This window comes from Macaca fascicularis, chromosome X (genome assembly GCF_037993035.2).
Source record: "Macaca fascicularis isolate 582-1 chromosome X, T2T-MFA8v1.1".
In the NCBI taxonomy this organism is placed as follows: domain Eukaryota; kingdom Metazoa; phylum Chordata; class Mammalia; order Primates; family Cercopithecidae; genus Macaca; species Macaca fascicularis.
The window spans coordinates 126,211,565-126,226,002 of NC_088395.1; the positions used below are offsets into that span (position 1 = coordinate 126,211,565).

General features: G+C 43.9%; 1 protein-coding gene across 1 annotated transcript; it reads left to right on the plus strand.

Moving 5' to 3' along the window:
* Positions 1–11,207: 11,207 nt before the first annotated feature.
* Positions 11,208–14,020, plus strand: LOC102144426 (cyclin-I-like). Its single transcript, XM_065538741.1, is given in 2 exon segments — positions 11,208–11,689; positions 11,849–14,020. Coding segments are annotated over 2 exon segments (1,164 nt in total). The 5' UTR covers positions 11,208–11,543; the 3' UTR covers positions 12,867–14,020.
* Positions 14,021–14,438: the final 418 nt, after the last annotated feature.

The following is a 14,438-nucleotide window of genomic DNA, read 5'->3' on the forward strand; positions in this document are numbered from 1 at the left end:
CATTTCTCTGATTAAGTTGAGCACCTTTTCATACATTTTTTCACTGTGTGCCTTTCTATTCTTTTGGTAATTGCACCATGTTATTGTATTATTTATTCCAGAGCAAAAGAAACAAAACAAAACAGGGATGGTGATATGGCTCCTTTCCACCAAGTAAGGGGCAGAGCAAGAGTGTGTGCGTGCGTGTGTGTGAGAGAGAGGGAGAAAGAGAGCTGTCCCTAAAGTTCCTCGCACCACTGATTCTCTTAGGGGCTCCAAGTTTCCTCTTCCCACTTCCGATGATGAGCAGTATCATGTTTGGGACCCCACTTTAGAAAAACAGAAGGAGGCTCTGCCTGTAATCCCAACACTTTGAGAGACTGAGGTGGGAGGATTACTTGAGCCCAGGAGTTCGAAATCAGCCTGGGTAACATGGCGAAACCCATCTCCACAAAAAATGAGCCGAGTGTGGTGGCACACACCTGTGGTCTCAGCTACTCAGGAGGCTGAGGCGGGAGGATAGCTTGAGCCCGGGGGTTAGGCTGCAGTGAGCTGTGATCGCGCCACTGCACTCCAACCTGGGCGACAGAACAATACCCTGTCGCAAAACAAAACAAAAACAAAAACCCAGAAAGAAAATATCTATACACAAATGGAAGAACCTTACTTTAAAACATCTTCCCTGCCCTGCATTGAACAGGCTACTTTTAATAAATTGTCTTGCCCCTTTTTTATTCATTCCTTTCACAAATAAAACTCCTTGTGGAAATCTTGTGGAACTGGCTGGTGTTCAGCTCCACCTCGCTTAAAGGTGGTTTAACATCCAATTTCAAGATCAAATTGACTTTTATTTAAATGTTGTATTCATTGTTGTTTTTAATTAATTCTTGACCCAGATCAGCTCTGAAATTATCCAAATTCTAAACAGACAATTAGGAAAGGAGTTGGATAATTTGTACAGTACAAAAAATTATTTCACATGAGCGCCTGCTGATCCTAATATTACCTATGAAAGAAAGGATAATATTTTATGAATTAGCCAAGTGAAAAATATGTATGAGAACGTTGGACTCCTTCCCAGTCAGTGCATAAAGGAGGCTTACATAGTATAATCATTTGAAGTACCTTCCCACAGTTTAAGGATTATAACGAAAGATGTTAACCAACTATTCCCAATGTCTACTGATGACATAAAACAGGAGGAGTTGGCCGGGCACAGTGGCTTAATAATCCCAGCACTTTGGGAGACCAAGGCGGGCAGATCACTTGAGGTCAGGAGTTTGAGACCAGCCTGGCCAACATGGTGAAACCCTGTCTCTACTAAAAGTACAAAAATTAGCTGGAAGTGGTGGCGAGTGCCTGTTATCCCAGCTACTTGGGAGGCTGAGGCAGGAGAATCACCTGAACCCAGGAGGCGGAGGTTGTAGTGAGCAAGACTGCGCCACTGCACTCCAGCCTGGGTGACAGAGTGAGACTCCGTCTCAAAACAGGAGGAGGTAATGAACAATATAAGAAATTCAGTCACATGGGAAACAGATGAATTTCTCAATTAAGAAAAGTTTTTAGTTTAAAATCGGTAGCTGAGCCTTGGAGGAGTGACATTAGATTCTGAGGGAGAATACAAGTTGAGTATGCCTTATCTGAAATGCTTCAGGCCAGAAGTGTTTTGGATTTCAGAAGTGTTTCGAATTTTGGAACATTTGCATATATGTAATGAGATAACTTGGGGATGGTACCCAAGTCTCAACATGAAATTCATTTATGTTTCATATGCCCCTTATACACAGAGCCTGAAGGTAATTTTATTTTTTTCCTTGGAGACACTGAATAAACTGCGTGTCGTGTGCCTGTGTTTTGACTGTGGCCTGTCACACAAGGTCAGGTGTGGAATTTTCCACTTGTGATATCATATCAATGCTCAAAAAGTTTCAGATTTTGGAGCATTTCAGGTTTCAGATGCTCAAACTGTACCACACATGTAAACTTTATTTATTCACTTATTTATTTTTGAGATAGAGTCTCGCTCTGTTACCCAGGCTGGAGTGCAGTGGCATGATCTCGGCTCACTGCAGCCTCCAACTCCCAGGTTCAAGCTATTCTCCTGCCTCAGCCTCCCAAGTAGCTGGGATTACAGGCGCCGGGCATGGGGCTAATTTTTGTATTTTTAGTAGAGATGGGATTTCACCATGTTGGTCAGGCTGTTCTCAGACTCCTAAGCTCAAGTGATTCTCCCGCTTTGGCCTCCCAAAGTGCTGGGATTACAGGCACGAGCCACTGCACCCAGCCGCACCCATGTAAACTTGTAAGTAAATCCAGTAAGCTTTAAAAATCCTGAAGATGTGTAATTTTCTTGGGAATAATTTTACAGGTATCAGAGTAGAAAATTATCAGTTAATTCTATTTCTGTAATGTAGACTTAGAAAAATCCTACGTACTGAGAGTGAGATGAAATTTGGACAAAAGGAGACTTACAGACTTTCACAACAACGAAATAATCATGATCAAAGCTTATTTTTGCCCTGTGCCGGGCACTTTGTGTGCGTTAACTTGGTTGGTCCTCACACCAGCCCTATGAATTGGGTACTGTTGTTTTCCCTATTTCGCAGTGAGTGAAATGAAGACATTTGGTGGCTCAACCCAAAATTACATGGCTAGAAAGTAATACAGCTGATTCCTAAACCTAAATTACATCTCCAAGGCTGGTAGTTAAAAAAACAAAACAAAACAAAACAAAAACGCTAAATCCTGTGAGTTTGTGTAGGGGCTATTAAAAAAAAAAAACTAGAAAAAATTATAGAGTTATCTTAAAAATACTGGTAAATTCTCAGATGTAAAAGTAATGTTAATAAAATTAATAAAATGTTTGTTACATTACAAAAATATGAAGAGATTATTTATGTCAAATGTTAAATGCAGTAACACATTATACGGATATGAAAGTAAGGAGGCCGGGCGTGGTGGCTCATGCCTGTAATCCCAGCACTTTGGGAGGATGAGGCGGGTGGATCACTTGAGGTCAGGAGTTCAGGACCAGCCTGGCCAACAGAGTGAAACCCCATCTCTACTAAAAATACAAAAATTAGCCAGATGTGGTGGCATGCACGTGTAATCCCAGCTACTCGGTAGGCTGAGGCAGGAGAATTGCTTAAACCTAGGAGGCGGAGGTTGCAGTGAGCCAAGACCATGCCATTGCACTCCAGCCTGGGTGACAGATTGAGATTCCATCTCAAAAGAAAAAAAAAAAGAAAAAAAAAGAAAAAAGAAAAAAGAAAGTAATGGAAGATAATTAGAGAAATAATGGAACTTTTAGACATTCAAGTTTGAGGAATTTCGGGCTATAAAAAGCCTCCAAAGAAAAAGCACATCAGACCGGGTGTGCTGGCTCACACCTGTAATCCCAGCACTTTGGGAGGCCAAGGCAGGTGGATTACCTGAGGTCAGGAGTTCAAGACCAGCCTGACCAACATGGCGAAACCTCGTCTGTGCTAAAAATACAAAAATTAGTCAGGTGTGGTGGTCCCAGCTACTCGGGAGGCTGAGGCATGAGAATCACTTGAACCCGTGAGGCAGAGGTTGCAGTGAGCCGAGATTGCGCCACTGCACTCCAGATGAGAGGAAGACTCCATCTCAAAACAAACAATCAAACAACAACAAAAAAAGAAAACACATCAAAGAAGAATATATAAGAAAAGAGATTGAAATCAGAAACATTTCTCCTTTATGTATGGCAAATAATTTTCTTTTTTTTTTTTTGAGACAGGGTCTTGCTCTGTGGGCCAGGCTGGATGTGATCATAGCTCACTGCATCCTTGAACTCCTTCTGCCTCAGCCTCATGCTGCTGCACCCAGCTGGTAAACAACGAAACAGCAACTTATAAGGCTAAAGGGAAAAAATGGTGCAAAATGAATACTTTTGGTCCGGCGTAGTGGCTCATGCCTGTAATCCCAGCACTTTGGGAGGCCAAGGTGGGTAGATCACTTGAGGTCAGGAGTTCAAGACCAGCCTGGCCAACATGGCGAAACCCCATCTCTACTAAAAATACAAAAATTAGCCGGGTGTGGTGGCGCATGCCTGTAGTCCCAGCTACTTGGGAGGTTGAGCCACGAGAATCACTTGAACCCAGGAGGTGGAGGTTGCAGTAAGCCGAGATTGTACCATTGCACTCCAGCCTGGGCGACAGAGCCAGACTCTGTCTCAAAAAACAAACAAACAAACAAAAAAAAAACCCCTGAAGTTAGAGAATATTTAAGACCCAGTTAGCTATGTAAGAAACTTTTTTTACATGTTTCTGAGGAGGATTAAATTGGACTATGCTTTATTCTTTATCATTAGCTACAGCGGTCCTCTCTATTATGCTTTCCCAGTTTTCAGTATAAGGAGCCAAGGACTCTTACCATAATGTTTTTACCAAAGAACCTGTCTTTACCTATCCAGTGTTAAGCCTTGTATTAACTCCAATAGCTTGTAAAACATGTTTTGTAGAATTTTGAGACATCAAAAACAGGTCTACTATAGAAAATAGTGCTAGCGGCTGGGCATGGTGGCTCACGCCTGTAACCCCAACACTTTGGGAGGCCTAGGCAGGCTGATGGCTCGAGCTCAGGAGTTTGAGGCTAGCCTGGCCAACATGGTGAAAACCTGTCTCTACTAAAAATAAAAAATACAAAAATTAGCCGGGCCTGGTGGCAGGCGCCTGTAATCCCAGCTACTTGGGAGGCTGAGACAGGAGAATCGCTTGAACCCAGAAGAGGCTGCAGTGAGCCGAGATCGCACTACTGCACTCCACCCTGGGCGACAGAGGGAGACCCTGCCTCAAAATAATAATAATAATGATAAACAATAAATGCTGATTTAAAAAAATAGTGCTAGCTCGGAAATTGTGTCTGTTTTTAATTACTTAAGTTGCAACGGGCTGGCAAACCACAAGTAAATAAAAATTGTGCTTCTAACAGGATTTATTTGCAGTGCAAACTCTTGCTCTCCCATATAGTTTCCCTTACTCCAACTTTATTATTTAGGGTTTTTTTTGGTTGTTATTTTTTTGAAATGGAGTTTTGCTCTTGTTGCCCAGGCTGGAGTACAGTGGTGCAATCTCGGCTCACCGCAACCTCCACCTCCTGGGTTCAAGTGATTCTCCTGCCTCAGCCTCCAGAGTAGCTGGGATTACAGGCATGCGCCACCACTCTCGGCTAATTTTGTAATTTTTTGTTTTGTTTTGTTTTGTTTTTAGTAGAGATGGGGTTTCTCCATGTTGGCTAGGCTGGTCTCAAACTCCCGACCTCAGGTAATCTGCCTGCCTTGGCCTTCCAAAGTGCTGGGATTATAGGCATGAGCCACCGTGCCTGGCCTAGTTATATTTTTAAATTAAATCATAATTCAGTGTTAACATTATGACTTACATATTGTTCATAGCTGAAACACATACATTTATACCGTTATTATGCTTCCTTCCTTTTTTTTTTTTTTTTTTGAGACGGAGTCTTGCTCTGTTGCCCAGGCTAGAGTGCAGTGGCCAGATCTCAGCTCACTGCAAGCTCTGCCTCCCGGATTTACGCCATTCTCTTGCCTCAGCCTCCCGAGTAGCTGGGACTACAGGCGCCTACCACCTCGCCCGGCTAGTTTTTTGTATTTTTTAGTAGAGACGGGGTTTCACCGTGTTAGCCAGGATGGTCTCGATCTCCTGACCTCGTGATCCGCCCATCTCGGCCTCCCAAAGTGCTGGGATTACAGGCTTGAGCCACCACGCCCGGCCTTTTTTTTTTTTTTTTGACACAGTGTCTTGCTTTGTTGCCCAGGATGGAGTGCAGTGGTGCAATCATGGCTCACTGCAGCCTTGATTTTCTGGGCTCAAGAGATTCTCCCACCTTAGCCTCCTGAGTAGCTGGGACTACAAGTGTGTGACACCCCGCCTGGCTAATTTTTAAAAATATTTTTTGTGGAGATGAGGTCTAGCCATGTTGCCCTGGCTGGTCTTGAACTCCTTGGCTCAAGAGATCCACCCACGTTGGCCTCCCAAAGTGCTGGGATTACAGGCATGAGCCACTGCACCCGGCCTTTATGCTTTCTTCTTATATGACATTTTTTTTTTCTCCTGGAGTTAATAATTACTTTGGTTATTTTATTTGTTTTATTGATTTGTTTCCTTTTACCTATTACGATTTACTCCATCAAACTCCTCCAAAGAAGTGGACGTGGTGGTGATGTGCACCTGTAGTCCCAACTACTTGAGAGGCTGAGGTGGGAGTTTCCCGTGAGCCCAGGAGTTTGAATCCAGCCTGGGCAGCATAGGAAGACCCCATTTCAATAAATAAATAAATACATACATACATAAATACATAAATAAATAAATACTCCTCCAGAGATGTAAAACCCTACTCTATAAGGTCAGATGTATCAGGTAATTTATTAATTTATTGTTCTGTTTGGAGGCATCTTTTTCCTCCTGCCACCTCCCCTCCTACTCCTCAACTGCTTGCTTGATCGGCCTGCTACACAGGTGTTGTCCTGGGAATTCACTTTGCCTTTCTTGGATTCCCCTGTTTACTGGATGTCATTCTACCATTTTTGACCATTTTGGTTGTTTCTAATTTTGGACTAATATATAATATTGCTATGTACATTCTTGTGCATGCTTCTCCATGTGTGCATTTCTGTTGGATATATACCTAAAGGTAGAATTGCTGGGTCAGAAGTTGTGCATATGGGCTGGGCATGGTGGCTCATGCCTGTAATCCCAGCACTTTGAGCTTGGGAGGCAGAGGTTGCAGTGAGCCAAGGTTGCACCACTGCACTCCAGCCAGGACAACAGAGCAAGACTCTCTCTCTCTCAAAAAAGGAAAGAAGTTGAGCATATGTTTAACATGTGAACTTGGATGGAAAAAACTACATTTCTATTTTTACTAACCATTAACTGAAATTTAGCATTTCCTTCTTTTTTTTTTTTTTTTTTTTTTTTTTTTTTTTTTTTTTTTTTTTTTTGAGACGGAGTCTCGCTCTGTCGCCCAGGCTGGAGTGCAGCGGTGCGATCTCGGCTCACTGCAAGCTCCGCCTCCCGGGTTCACGCCATTCTCCTGCCTCAGCCTCCCGAGTAGCTGGGACTACAGGCGCCCACAACCGCACCCGGCTAATTTTTTGTATTTTTAGTAGAGACGGGGTTTCACCGTGGTCTCGATCTCCTGACCTTGTGATCCGCCCGCCTCGGCCTCCCAAAGTGCTGGGATTACAGGCTTGAGCCACCGCGCCCGGCCTAGCATTTCCTTCTATAACGAATGTAGGCAATACACCATACCAGTATTATCAGTACTTGCGATTTTGACTGATGGAAATAATAGATATTTTCTTAGCACATTACGGTTGTTGCAGATAATGTGAAATACTGGTAATGTTGATGCCTTCAGTTCCTGAGCTTTTCTAGGTTTCTGCAGCACAAATTGGCTTGTGTCCTGTTGGCTTCCCCTTGTGCATGTGTTTAGGTTTCACAGTTTCTCCATTCAGCTAACCAAGCTTTACATCTTTCTGGGTCCATATCTTTTATAATTCTGTATTATCACTTTAATGGGATTTCAGGGTGTTGTGGAGATGAAATTATGTTCGGCCGGGCGCAGTGGCTCACGCATGTAACCTCAGCACTTTGGGAGGCCAAGGTGCGCAGATCACCTAAGGTCAGGAGTTCTAGACTAGGCTGGCCAATATGGTGAAACCCGGTCTCTACTAAAAATACAAAAAATTAGCCGAGCGTGGTGGCGTGCGCCTGTGATCCCAGCTACTCAAGAGGCTGAGACAGGAGAATCCCTTGAACCTGGGAGGTGGAGGTTGCAGTGAGCCGAGATCGTGCCACTGCACTCCAGCCCAGGCAACAGAGTGAGACTCTACTTCAAAAAAAAAAAGAAAAAGAAAATCAAGAAAATTAGCCAGGTGTGGTGGCACGTGCCTGTAGTCCCAGCTACTTGGGAGGCTAACTCAGGAGGATTGCTTGAGCCCAGGAGGTTGAAGCTGCAGTGAACCGTGATCACACCACCGCACTCCAGCCTGGGTAACAGAGTGAAACCCTATCTCTCAAAAAAAAAATTAAAATTGAATCTGTAGTTATGTCTCCTTTAAAAATATTTTTGGCTGGGGGCGGTGGCTCACACCTGTAATCCCAGCACTTTGGGAGGCTGAGGCGGTGGAATCATGAGGTCAGGAGATCGAGACCATCCTGGCTAACACGGTGAAACCTCGTCTCTACTGAAAATACAAAAAATTAGGCGGGCATAGTGGCGGGTGCCTGTAGTCCCAGCTACTCGGGAGGCTGAGGCAGGAGAATGGTGTGAACCTGGGAGGCGGAGCTTGCAGTGAGCAGAGATCACGCCACTACACTCCAGCCTGGGCAACAGAGCAAGACTCCATCTCAAAATAAATAAACAAATAAAATAAATAAATTATATATACTCCTGATTTTTTTTTTTTTTTTAAGAGGCATGAACACAGCTCACTGCAGCTTTGAATGCCTGAGCTCAAGTGATCTTCCCACCTCAGCCTCTGGAGTAGCTGGGACCACAGGTGTGCACTAGTGCACAGGTGTGTGCCAACATACCCAGCTAAATTTTTTTTACTTTTTTTTGAGACAATGTCTTGCTCTGTCACCCAGGCTGGAGTGCAGTGGTGCCATCACAACTCACAGCAGCCTTGACTTCCTGAGCTCGAGCAATCTTCCTGCCTCAGCCTCCTAAGTAGCTGGGATCACAAATGCACACCACCACACCTAGTTAATTTTTTAATTTTTAATAGAGACGAGATCTCATTGTGTTGCCCGGTCTGGTCTTGAACTCCTGGGCTTGAGCGATCCTCTGGCCTCAGCCTCTCGAAGTGCTGGGATTATAGGCATGAGCCACCTTGTCCAGCCCAAAACCACTTATTGACGAGACTATCCTTTCCCCATTGTTTATTCTTGTAACCCTAATTCAGTAAAGATGTAGAATACAAAATCAGCACAGAAAAATCAGTTGTGGCCAGGCACGGTGGATGACGCCTGTAATCCCAGCACTTTGGGAGACTAAGGCGGGCGGATCATTTGAGATCAGGAGTTTGAGACCAGCCTGACCAACATGGTGAAACCCCGTCTCTACTAAAAGTACAAAAAAATTAGCCGGGTGTGGTGGTGCATACTTGTAGTCCCAGCTACTTGGGAGGCTGAGGCAGGAGAATGACTTGGACCCAGGAGGTGGAGGTTGCAGTGAGTGCAGATCGCACCACTGCACTCCAGCCTGGGTGACAGAGTGAGACTCGGTCTCAAAAAATTAATTAAATAAATAAAAATAATGCCAGGCACGGTGGCTCATGCCTGTAATCCCAGCACTTTGGGAGGCCGAGGCAGGTGAATCACTTGAGGTCAGGAGTTCAAGACCAGCCTGGCCAACATGGTGAAACCCCATCTCTACTAAAAATACAAAAAACTGGCCAGGTGCAGTGGCTCACGCCTGTAATCCCAGCACTTTGGGAGGCCGAGGTGGGTGGATCACAAGGTCAGGAATTCAAGACCAGCCTGGCCAACATAGTGAAACCCCGTCTCTACTAAAAATACAAAAAAAATTAGCTGGGCATGGTGGCGCACACCTGTAGTCCCAACTACTCGGGAGGCTGAGGCCGGAGAATCACTCGAACCCGGGAGGTGGAGGTTGCAGTGAGCTGAGATCATGCCACTGCATTCTAGCCTGGGCAACGGAGCAAGACTCCATCTAAAAAAAAAAAAGCCAGGTGTCGTGGTGCACGCCTGGAATCCCAGCTACGAGGGAGGCTGAGACAGGAGAATTGCTTGAACCCGGGAGGCATAGGTTGCAGTGAGCCGAGGTCTTGCCATTGCACTTCAGCCTGGGTGACAGAGTGAGACTTCGTCTTAAAAAAAAAAAATTAAAACAAAAGAAACGAATTAGATTAAAGAAAGCTCTGATATATAGAGCTCTTAAATCCCTCAGAATTTCCTGGGTCATGGTAGCATCTTTTGTTTTAATGAGGTGACTCTTGGTGGGATCCTGGATAGCCTCAGGATGGGGGCTGATTGCCAGGGGAACCAATCATGTAATTAGAGGGTTGGAACTTTCAATCCCACATCGCCCCACAAACCTAGACCTCTGGGGAGGGGAGAAGGGCTGAAGGTTGAGTTGATCACCAATGGCCAGTGACGTCATCAATCATGCCTGTGTAATGAAGCCTCCATAAAAGTCCAGAAGGACTGGGTTCTGAGAGCTTCTGGCTAGCTGGACATGAGTTACCTTGAGGGTGGTTCTCTGAGAGAGAGAGCATGGAAGCTCTGGGCCCCTTCTCACATGCCTTGCCCTGTGCAGCTCTTCTGACTATTCATCTATATGCTTAGTAATATCCTTTATAATAAATCAGTAAATTTAAGTAAAGTGTTTCCCTGAATTCTGTGAGCTACTCCAGCAAATAAATGGAACCTGAGGAGAGGGTAGTGGGAACTCCTGATTTATAGCTGGTGGGTCAGAAGTATAGATGACAACCTACTACTTACTATTGGCATTTGAGGTGTGGGGCAGCCTCGTAGGACTGAGCCCCAAATCTCTGTATAGGATCTATGGGATCTGATGCTATCTGCAGGTCGGTGGTGGAATTGAATTGATTTGGAGGCGATCCAGCTGACGTCAGCTGGAGAATTGCTTGGTTGGTGTATGTGTGTATTTCCCCACACATTTTGGTGACCACAGGTGAAGTGTTCTGTGTTTCCTTGAGTGTGAGAGTAGGAAAAACACTTTGTTTTGTTTTGTCTTTAAAACATCCAAAAATCAGTTACTGTAATAGACCATGTCAGTAGAATAAAAAGCAAAAACCACATAATCATCTTAATAGATGCAGAAAAAGCATTTGCCCCAAATCCAACTCCTTTTCATGATAACAACACTCAACAAACTAGGAATACAGGGAACTTTTCTCAACTCAAAAAAGAGCATCTACAAAAACTCTCAGCTAATAACATACTTAGTGGTGATAGACTGGATGTTTTCCTCCTAAGATCAGGAACTAGAGAAGAATGTTTAATCTCACCACCTCTATTCAACATTGTCCTGGAAGCTCCATCGATGGCAATTGGGCAAGACAATGAAATAAAATGTATTCAGATTGGAAAGGAAGAACTAAAACTTTATTGGCAGATGACATAGTCATGGATTTCGTGTACATAGAATATTATGGTCATGTACATAGAAAACCCTAAGGAATCCAGCCCTCCCTCCTCAGCCTTCCCCGCGAGCGGACGCGGCAGCGCCTCTGTCTCGCTTTTTCTTATTTTTTACCCCTTTTCCCCTTTCTTCTTCTTCTTCTTTTTTTTTTTTTTCTTTTCTTTTCCCCCCTCCTCCCCTTTCACCATTTCCTCTCGGAGGCGCTTTCCCCGGGCAGGGACAGAGCCGGTCTCACCCCCCCGCCTCTCCCCGGCCCCTGCCGCCCTATGGCGAGAGGGAGCCTCCTCCCCACCCGGGCTCGAGCGGCGGCGGCCTCAGGCCGGGGGTCATCATGGAACTAATTCGCTGACCGACCGCGCCCCCCGACCGCTTCCCCCTCTTCTCCCTCCTCAATGGGCCCCGTAGTCCTGCGCGCACCGCCGCCGCGCGCGGATGAGAATGAGGTGGTAACGGGCCCCCGGATGACCTCGCGTCACCACTGTGAGGCCTACAGCTCAGCCGGGGAGGAGGAGGAGGAGGAGGAGGAAGAGGAGGAGAAGTAGCTACATCAAGCTGGCTAGCAGGCAGATCCAAAGGATATCATGAAGTTTCCAGGGCCTTTGGAAAACCAGAGATTGTCTTTCCTGTTGGAAAAGGCAATCACTAGGGAAGCGCAGATGTGGAAAGTGAATGTGCGGAAAATGCCTTCAAATCAGAGTATTTCTCCATCCCAGAGAGATGAAGTAATTCAATGGCTGGCCAAACTCAAGTACCAATTCAACCTTTACCCAGAAACATTTGCTCTGGCTGGCAGTCTTTTGGACAGGTTTTTAGCTACCGTAAAGGCTCATCCGATATACTTGAGTTGTATTGCAATCAGCTGTTTTTTCCTAGCTGCCAAGACTGTTGAGGAAGATGAGAGAATTCCAGTACTAAAGGTATTGGCAAGAGACAGTTTCTGTGGATGTTCCTCATCTGAAATTTTGAGAATGGAGAGAATTATTCTGGATAAGTTGAATTGGGATCTTCACACAGCCACACCATTGGATTGTCTTCATATTTTCCATGCTATTGCGGTGTCAACTAGGCCTCAGTTACTTTTCAGTTTGCCCAAATTGAGCCCATCTCAACATTTGGCAGTCCTTACCAAGCAACTACTTCACTGTATGGCCTGCAACCAACTTCTGCAATTCAGAGGATCCATGCTTGCTCTGGCCATGGTTAGTCTGGAAATGGAGAAACTTATTCCTGATTGGCTTTCTCTTACAATTGAACTGCTTCGGAAAGCACAGATGGATAGCTCCCAGTTGATCCACTGTCAGGAGCTTGTGGCACATCACCTTTCTACTCTGTAGTCTTCCCTGCCTCTAAATTCCGTTTATGTCTACCGTCCCCTCAAGCACACCCTGGTGACCTGTGACAAAGGAGTGTTCAGATTACATCCCTCCTCTGTCCCAGGCCCAGACTTCTCCAAGGACAACAGCAAGCCAGAAGTGCCAGTCAGAGGTACAGCAGCCTTTTACCATCATCTCCCAGCTGCCAGTGGGTGCAAGCAGACCTCTGCTAAACGCAAAGTAGAGGAAATGGAAGGGGATGACTTCTATGATGGAATCAAACGGCTCTATAATGAAGATAATGTCTCAGAAAATGTGGGTTCTGTGTGTGGCACTGACTTATCAAGACAAGAGGGACATGCTTCCCCTTGTCCACCTTTGCAGCCTGTTTCTGTCATGTAGTTTCAACAAGTGTTACCTTTGAGTGTAAACTAAGGTAGACTACTCTGGGAATGAGAACACGCAAAATCAGGAAAGGCTGTAGAAGGATATATACCTTAACAGGCTGATTTGGAGTGAGCCAGGAAAAAAAAAAAAAAAAAAAACTACTCTCATTATTTGTGTGGCTAATTATAATTCAGTGTTATTTAAACACATAAGGACCAAAAAAAAAAAAAAAAAAAAAAAAAAAAATCCAAAAGATCCAAACTTTTTTTAAACTTAAAAAATCTCTTTGTAGTATGCCAGTTGCACTTTTTTTCTGCCATAATGTAACGTAGCTTGCCCCATCAAAAATTCAGTTAAAATTCATAGCCAGCAAACCTGTTCCCCCTCAGCATCCTGATTTAATTTTCCTGTTGCTTTTGCTTGCTTCTCCATTTAAGTTACTGAACTTTATGCATGCTGATCTGTATTGATTCTCACTGAATAGGAAACCCCAAAATTATTTTTTAGCAGTCGAACAAATTATTTCAGTGTGACAGCCATGATGCAAGTTCCAATTAGTATGAAAGTACTTTGGAATTGTCCCATATTAATCAGAGACAGCAACAGAAAAAGTTCTCATATTACCAGGTTGATTTTGTGTCTCATTTCAAATTTTAATTTAAAATTATGGTTTTCATTTTTGTTTACCTTACAGTGATGCTTAAAAGTGGTATGTAATTAGGACACTTAGATTTGTTGAAAGCATTTTTGACATTTGTATAAAAGAATTTGTGATAAAGTTAATATATCCAGGTGCTCACCAAAGAAACATGTATGTAACAACTGAAATTAGATTTTTCTAACTGATAGTTTTCACTCATTTATAATCAGTAGGAGAGACTGTCTAGATGTTGGGGCAGCTCTGTGATTTGAGTCTGTAACATGGTATAACTGAATTTAGTACCCTAGTTTTGTTAAGCTATTAGGATTTTCTAATAGAACTTACTCCCCTGCTGCCTCCCCAGCCTACATATAGTTCTCTTAATGACTTCTGGATCCTGAGCTCCCTTTGCAGTCTGAAAAAGGTATTGCAGTCAGAACCGTGTACTGATGATAAAAGCCTCTGGTAGCAATAAAAAGTTGTCCTAAAAAAAAAAAAAAAAAAAAAAAAAAAAAAGAAAGAAAGAAAACCCTAAGGAATCCGGTAAAAAACAACCTGCTAGGACCAATAAATGAGTTCAGCATGGTTCCAGTATATAAGATCAATATTGGGAAAAAATCAGTTTTATTTCTATATACTGTTGATGAATAATCTAAAAATGGAATTAAGAAAATTATTCTATTTGCAATAGCATCAAGAACAAAATATTAGGAATACATTTAACAAAGGAAGCGCAATACTTATTCTGTAAATACTATAAAACATTGTCAAAAGAAGTAAAAGATTTAGCTGGGCACAGTGGCTCATGCCTGTAATCCCAGCACTTTGGGAAGCTGAGGTGGGCGGATCACTTGAGGCCAGGAGTTCAAGACCAGACTGGCCAACAAGATGAAACCCTGTCTCTACTAAAAATACAAAAACTAGCCAGGCGTGGTGGCAGGTGCTTG